Genomic DNA, 8,416 nt, shown 5'->3' with positions numbered 1-8,416 from the left:
AAGAATGTACAACACGTAACCCGTCTTCATAGGTATTTCACCACGAACGAAAAACGATTGCAACCAAGCTTGGATTTATCATGTGCGCGTACCCGTTGTACGCCAAGAAACAATTTTTTGGGAGGACGATTTCTTATTTTCCCGACAACCGATGAACTTAACCAACGAAAAAAATGTGAAAACATGCTTTACCGTTTCTCTGTTCGAGATCACTGATTGGATTTGTAGCGAATCTGATATGTAAATGGCATAGGCGAAACTAAGAAGAGGCTAGGGTGCCTTAGCCCACCAGACCAAGATTTAGCCCCCCCCCCCCCATAAATATTCCATGTTTTACATGGCATACCGTATACTTAACTCGTAATAGTATCACATACAAAAAAAAGACACATTGCAGTAAATCCAACTTGGCTCAGAATCTAAAATATATTAACATTGTATATAAGAGTAAGAGTAATCAACAGATTTTTTTAAGTTTTGGTAGGACTTGTAGCCCCCCCAAGATTTTTTGCCCTAGTTGTGCCGCCTATGGTACACGGGAAGACCTGCGGGGGTGGATTTGGATACTTAGATAGTGGAATGGAGGATTTTAAGATTTTAAAGATTGATTTTACATTACGCATATTCGGCTTGTACCACGGATTAAAATATATATACTTCAAACCGCAGCCGTAGTATACACGTGAAAGACTGGAAGCACTTATATCACCACGTCCGAAATCCTTACCAGCAGTGTGGTCTGAGGTGCCAACATGGATCCGATTCGACCCAGCATCGAGCACATTGACACCATGGTGGCCCGCATCTGTGTGGGGAATATCTCCGTGGTCAGCATGTAGACGATGGAAAACGCGACAGCTATCGCTAGTTTACTGACCATGAACACGGATAACTTGACCATGGCTAGACCTGTGTCGAGGCGGAGAAAATAAAAATCAAACAAAAACAACAGTTATGATAAAGTAATCACGTATCCGCGTATCACATGCGTATTATATGAATAATTATCATTTTAGGCACGTCGTCGGTGTGATTACGATAACCGAACCCGGTCTAGTCCGCCGCTGCAGCTTAATCGCGATTATTATGGCGTAATATTGTTACACATTGTGTACGATATAATATGATTGTCGTTAGTCCGCGAGCGCTAATACCGGAGAAAAAAAATCGAACGCGACTCGAGCACTTTAACGCAGGGACTTGTCTTGAGACATTAAAACAAACGATGATAATATTGTCGAAGATTAAAAATATGTAGTTTATATACGTGGTAATGCTGTACTGAAAGAACACATTAAATAAGAAATAAACATATAATGCACGATAGAACCTATAATACTTGATGAGAACTGAAGCTTATATATTTGTTGACTTAAGAATTTTTCAAATCCGCAATAGTGTTTTCATTAATTTGTTAGTTCGATTTTCAACGAATAGAATATTATTTATTGTTTTCTATACTTACTTACACGTATATAAATAATAAATTATAGTAAAAAATTATAACCACTACAAGACAATGTCGGTTTGAATTATTCGATTTCAAAAAAAAGAAAAAAATATTGAATAACACAGAAATCCGATATCTATGTTACGTTTTTATTTTGATGATTTAAAAGCAAATTTAAATCGTATCGATTCAATCACGTATATAGAAATATATTCTTTAACATTCGAGTACAGTTCTAGTTTGAAAACGTCGGCGGAATTACCTGTGAAGTTTTATTTTTTGTTGTTCTAAAAGTGTTTTTTCGTTTTATATTTTCGTGTTTGCTCTTAAGGTCATAATTTCCAACCCCGAGGGGCTATGGGCTTGACACGTTTAACGCATCCGATGGTCAGCGCGGTATACAGTTCGATGTAAGCGAATATGGTTATCGCGCAAGCTGGTCAGGCGAATAGACGAATGCGTGCACTCACTTGCCGGCAACAAGATGTACAGGAAACAGGTGACGCCGCTCAGCACGAGCACACAGCACAGCGAATTCTTCCTGGACATCCCTTCCATTATCGCCCAGTTTAATAGACAGGCTGGGATTTCGACGAACGAAGCCAAAGAGAAGTTCAGATACTTGTCGCCGGCAATGTCGGTCGCGCCTATGGTCAGCCCGTAGTACACTAGAGTGGCCGCTATCCTGCACAGTGGATACAGCAAACGTGTAAAGTTCATGAATATTAATATTATAACAATAACATGCGATAACGTGTGCGCACAGAAACGCTTGTCCGACGTAAATTTAACTTTTGGAAAACAAAAATTTGTGGTTAATGCGATATTACTCTTAAACTAATGTCGGTGCATCGTTGAATGAGTATAAAAAGCTTGTTAAATATTTCCAATTCTTGTATAAAATGTGTGCAATGAAAAATACTCGGGTAATAATTATTGCGATCGAAGGAAAACCTCAGCAAGAAATGGACCGTAACAATCGTAATCGAAATGAATAAAAAAATTAAACAATTTTAATCTAAAGGGGGTTTGGTTGTTCCGCAAAGGTGTGGTAACCTGTACGAATCGATAGGGCTATCGCAAGGGTAGGCGTTCAATCCGTCGGGCATATTATCGATGGCATAGTGCACAAATGTTGCAATTGATGTTATTGTAATCTTGAAGTTTTAAGGATTTTACTGTAACTAAATACTTTCTATTTCAGTCCGTTCTTATAGCACATAAAACTGCCCTATAGCTGAATAAATAAGTATTTTTCAAAACTTCATAATCATTTATTATCATTTATATTTCATAATCATGTTTTTTTTTTATAATTAAATCTTAAACTACCACATCGGGGAACCGTTGTTGTCGATTAATTTACCATATACAACAGGCTAGCCAATAATAGTGTGACACGCGTAAAATATTATAGTAATATAATCCAAATTACGTGTCTGGCTGTAAAATCGTTAAACGTATTACGTTTTTGAACACATGTGATAAATATTTTGTTTTTAACCAAAAATGTGTGTATAATCTACAAGTTTACGGATTCGATTTGCATTCTAACCTTAGCATTGACCTTCTTGCTAGTAAAACACTCGCGGATGGCTGATAAGCGTACGCGATGAGATGTATACGTACATGCAATGAGATTTAAACGGTAAGTATTAGCTACGAGAACTAGATAACTTACCACACGTACGAACATCTGATCATCCTCCAGAATATGGTCGGAGAGCGGATCATATCTTTCATGATGCTGACGTTCGATTCAGATTCTTTCTCTTTCGTTACCTGCGAAATTCAACGCGTTACAATATGTTAAAGCGATATCGAGCACCAATGAGATTCAAACGTCACCTGTGTCTGGGGTACGACCGGCGGCAGGTTGGGCATAGGTTTCTTGTTGACGATGGCGATTTTGTTGAGTGCGTTGATCACCCGATCGTGTTTGCCTTGCGTCTCCAACCATCTCATCGATTCTTCCGTCAGCCTGGAAAGCACGAAAAAAAAAACAATGAGCGTAATCTTTGAACTATAAACCTGTGGCCGACGAGTCTGACCACGGTATGTATACTGACCAGAAGTACGTCAGGAACAGCAGCCCTGGGACGTTGGACAATCGTAACAACAGTCTCCAGTCCTTAACCCAGCTGGCGATCAAAGCCACCATGATGGCGCCGACCGGCAGGAAACATTCCAGGATCGAGTAGTACAGCACTCGCTTTTCGGGCAAAAATAATTCCATCGCTGGCGAAAAACGAAACAAAGAAAACGCTAATTATGTTAGATTTGACGTTTCTAATTTTTTAAATACTTTAATTAAGAAACAACAATTTGTTTGGAAATATATGCTAAATTAATATTCTGGTCATTATTTATTAGTAACTTGTGTAATAGTGATGGCAGTATTTGATTCAAGACTTCAAACAACCTTCTTTAATTTTTCTTTTATTTGATTCCAATTTAATAATTTGAATACAATTCAAATCTGTATAGGTATGAAAATGTGATAAATTTACAAAATATGTAAATATTGGTGAAATATTTAAAACAAAAAAGGCTGAATTATATTCAGAGTGTTATGAAACGTGTTTTTTTTTTTAATCAGAATTGAGAAATTTGCATTTAATAAAATTCTGTATTTACATAAAAATCCACGCCTTAATAATAACTATTATTATGCCGCATGATTATCAATAGTATTTTTCGCTCTCGTGCAAACATCGGAAATAATATGGTGTACAGAACAAGATATTTTTTATATTTTACACGTCGTAAAATACGATTCTGATCGAAAATTCGACTTTGCCAACGTCAATGTGATTGTGTTTTATTTTCATTGTTCCAATTTATAAACAGAGATAAGCGTTTGATTATCGTAGCACTGTTTAAAGGTCTCGGATACAAACGTCAATATTGACGTCTAATATACGACTGTGCTCAGGTTAAAAGGAACAAATCAATTTCAACGATTTTTTATTGAAAATTTTCTAGATCCTCATAATCCTCATTAATCGGTATTAGAAAACGGAAGAAAAAAAAATTGTACAAGTTCATTTTGTATATAAACTATGAGAAAAAGCAAATATAATTCATCAGACATTGTACAAATAGAAATATCTCGTCGTTGAACTTAGCACGAATTTGTTCATTGTGAATAATTCATAGAATATGATAAAATTCTTATCATATTAATAATATGTTAAATAAAATTGTGTATTTGAAAAAATTGAATAAATTAGTTATGTGCGAAAGGGAATCGATCCAAATAAATGTTTAGTGTTTGAAAGGAAAAAGTGATTTATTGGACGCATGTGTCAGAAGTTGAAGAAATATTTTAAGTTTCAAGAAAACCTATGTTTGAAGGACCAATTGAATATCCAACATAAAAAATATTGAAAAATAATTTTAACTTAAATAGTTTCTTTTTTTCTTCTTTAAAAGTGTATTGCTTTTGTAATTGTTCCCTCGCATCCGAGCACGGATTTAAACGTATTTTCGCGAAGCCCGTAACATAATGGTATGCGGTATCAGCTGTACGGTGCTTTGCAACGTGATTTTAACATTTAACTTCGGGTCACATGACATAGTTTCCTTACCCAATATGAAAGTGACAGCATAAATTCCGCTGGACACGATCGAAGACAATAGTTCGAAGGTCAAGAACATGTAAAAGTTGAACGAAAACGATTGGAGGATACATAGTATGGCCGACCCAACTGCGCAGAAAATCATCGTGAATCTTCGACCGAACCTGTAAAAGATGATTTCAAGCGTTAAGAATCCCGCGGTAATTTTCGACACCCAACCAATGAAATACCGAGAACATAAATAAACGAGATCAAGCGAAGCGACGAAATAAATATTAATTAAAATAAGGATTTTCATACACATTACGATGTACCGCGAATTTTCAAATTAACATAAGAAAATGTGTATTGGAGTTAGCGGGGGCGTGCGTGTAAGCAGTGTAAACGTTGCTTACACTTTTAGTTCTAAACCATTGTAGGTAGGTACTTTGTCAATGAAAACGTATATGATTAACATTTAATTTAAACCAAGTTCTACTAACGTAAAATCGTGTAATACATTTTGTTAGTATTCATATTCTATCGTTGGATTTGGGCATTTTGGTCATTGGAAAATAAAAAGCTGAGACTACTCAATAAAATATGACCTCGAGCTTCCGCAGCCAACCCACGGTCAAGTATACAATGAATCTGCTATAAATATTAAAATTTTTCTTATAATTATTTTATCTGTAAGCTAGTTAGCCCGGAAACAGTAAATATTTTCTGTTAGTCGGACTGCAGTTGAGTTCGTATTTTGCTATCAAATTATATAAAGACTTTATTTTTTTAAAAAATAAACAATATGATAAGGTTAGGTTGGTTATATCAACTATTAAAAAAACAACAGTAATCGAAGAATTTTGTTGAATAAAATCGCTTATAATGTGCCAATTGTAAATAATTAATCGATGAAAGTCCAAAGACCGTTTATAATGAAATCGAAATAAAATATGTATAATAAATGTTTGAAAGTTACAGCACGTTTTGCTTAACAATACGTTTATTCTGCGGGTGTTCCTCTACAGTCCGGAACTATTAATCCCTTCACTGTTACCCAGCGCTCAAGCTCTCGGATTAGTAACATGGTACACTATACAAATCATCATAGATCTAAAAAATACTTATCTATATGGTATCATGTAGTATGAAATATGTTTGCTTACTTGTCAGCGATGACTCCCGAGATCGGTATGCCGATGAACTGACCGAAGTTATTGATCGAGCCAACCATCGACAGCTTCCATTTGTTGTCCTCACACATAAGCCCGAACTGCACGCAATAAGAACACAAAAAAAAATTGAATATCTACTATCAATATCAATAATAATAATAATCGGTAGAGAAGTCGCGACGACGTCTGTAAAATAACCGTTTTTTAATATTTTTAATATTATCAGCTATCGCTGGTACAGTGCTATAATAGAAATGGATAAATAATCCGAACCCAGTGGGAAAAAATTATATCACATTTTGTTGACATTTGGATTATTTGACCATTGGGTCATTATTTTTGAACTATACCTATATCATTAAGTTTTTGTCGGAGAACAAAGGACATTTATTTCTCTGTACAAGTGTGATGGGAAAAGTCAGGTGCACGAACCTTTATGGTTAAATCTACGTACTCGCATAAACCTTTATATTGATGAATATTTTGTTTTCAAAATTCCCTAAAAAGGTCGTGTGGCTAATGGCACTATCGGCATTTATAGTAAAAAGTCATAGTGTTCGGTAAATAATACTTCCTAAAGCGCACGAAAAAAATCGCGTGTCCCTCACGTCCAAAGGGCTAGACTGTATGCCGGTAAACTTGAATTGCTTACATTTGAAAATTTTTCTAAAAATGTTTTTTTCAGTCTTGTACTACAACAATATCTATCTGATCGTAGGCTAATTGAAGATACGGATAACCGTATAACGGGTACGCTTTCAATGGCTGTCGTTTCCCGGCGTGGATCATGAATGGAATGAAGGGGATGCACCGAAATGAGGTGGTTACACGTTTTACCTCACCAAACGCTTGTCGAGCTTGTGTTAATATCGAAAGCAATATTGAAAATTTCGTAAACAACGTTTTTATAGATTATTTTTTCAATATTATTTCGTGCGCAGCTATATACGGCCTTAGCGTAATACTGTTGTAAACATGTGTACAAATTAGTGTAAATCTTATTATTCTTCTTCTTCTCCTTCGCCTTTCTCTTAAATATTTGGGGGTCGACCATCTTTATCCTAAACCTCCACTCGTATCGATTTTCTATACCCCCTACGCACATACCAACAGCCTTCATATCATTCTCAATCATATCCAATCATCTCTGTTTTGGTCTTCCTCTCCCTCTTCCTCTTTCAACGTTAATTTTCATAACTATTCTTACTGCTTTTGTTTCCTCTCGGTTCATCGTATGCCCAAACCATTTGGGTCTATTCCGTCTCATCTTGTCCACTTTCGACGCTACACTAATATTACCTCTCACATATTCTATCTTCTCTTGTCATTCCACTCATTCATATAAGCGTTCTCATTTCCGCAACATTCGTACTTTGCTCTATTCCCCTGTCAACCAACTCCGAACTCCTTTTAGAATTTCGCCCCTGGCCTATGCCCTCTTGCTCTGCACTGAATACGGCCCCGGGCCCACGCTTCCGGTGTGAATTTGTGCTGGTCTCGTTTCAACATACGTACCTCCGTGCCGACGGTAGTCTCCGGGTCTTCAAATACCCATCTGCCGTAGCACGCCTCGGTTGCGTTCACGTCGAACTCGCCAGGCGCGCACCGTGTCCCGTTGCTGCTGCTGGCCACCGGTCCCGAGAGCGCGGCGTACCGTAGACACTTCTTGGGCAGTCGCCCGTCCTCTTTAAATGGAGTCGTGTACCGCAGCCACGGCGTCTCGTACGTCTGTTCCGCAGGGTTCGGTGAGTCACATTCCGGTATCTCGCATCTGCAACGCAAAAAAAAAAAAAAACGGTTGGATTGCGGTGAAGGGAAGAGAACGGCCAGTGTGAAGAATTCGGTTCGTTTGAAACGCTCGTTCGCATAAGATTCGTTCGCACGATGTCCGTTGGTCGACGAACGAAATGCAACGTAATCACCAGTGGCGTATCCAGGGAGATATTAGGGGGAGTTATAACTCTCCCCAAAAAATTTTATATGTTTAATTAATTTAATGATCGATCGACACAGCACCCAGCGGTCTCCATTACTTTCAAGATATCGTATATTATATACTACGTATAAAACTAACTCTCCCTCTCAAAAAAAAAAAAAAAATGACTGGTTAGCATACAATTTTCCCGGGGGGGGGGGGGGGCGCACTAGTGCCACGTACTTTGTATGTTAAAATATGCTCGGGTCCCGCCAGATGGATCGTTGTGTGCGTTACTCGTGCAAAAGAGACGGGT

General features: G+C 37.3%; 1 protein-coding gene across 1 annotated transcript; it reads right to left on the bottom strand.

The window, feature by feature from the left end:
* Positions 1-727: 727 nt before the first annotated feature.
* LOC112689263 (solute carrier family 22 member 5-like) lies at positions 728-8,129 on the bottom strand (the record flags this gene model as incomplete). Its single annotated transcript, XM_025562895.1, is given in 8 exon segments — positions 728-909; positions 1,921-2,135; positions 3,132-3,232; positions 3,299-3,431; positions 3,520-3,688; positions 5,041-5,195; positions 6,177-6,283; positions 7,701-8,129. Coding segments are annotated over 8 exon segments (1,491 nt in total), but the record flags the coding sequence as incomplete, so codon positions are not given.
* Between the last annotated feature and the right edge of the window lie 287 nt (positions 8,130-8,416).

This window comes from Sipha flava, unplaced genomic scaffold (genome assembly GCF_003268045.1).
Source record: "Sipha flava isolate LNK unplaced genomic scaffold, YSA_version1 43145_pilon_pilon, whole genome shotgun sequence".
Taxonomy (NCBI): Eukaryota; Metazoa; Arthropoda; class Insecta; order Hemiptera; family Aphididae; genus Sipha; species Sipha flava.
The sequence above is the reverse complement of the archived record's forward strand: the minus strand, read 5'-3'. Positions and strand labels throughout refer to the sequence as shown.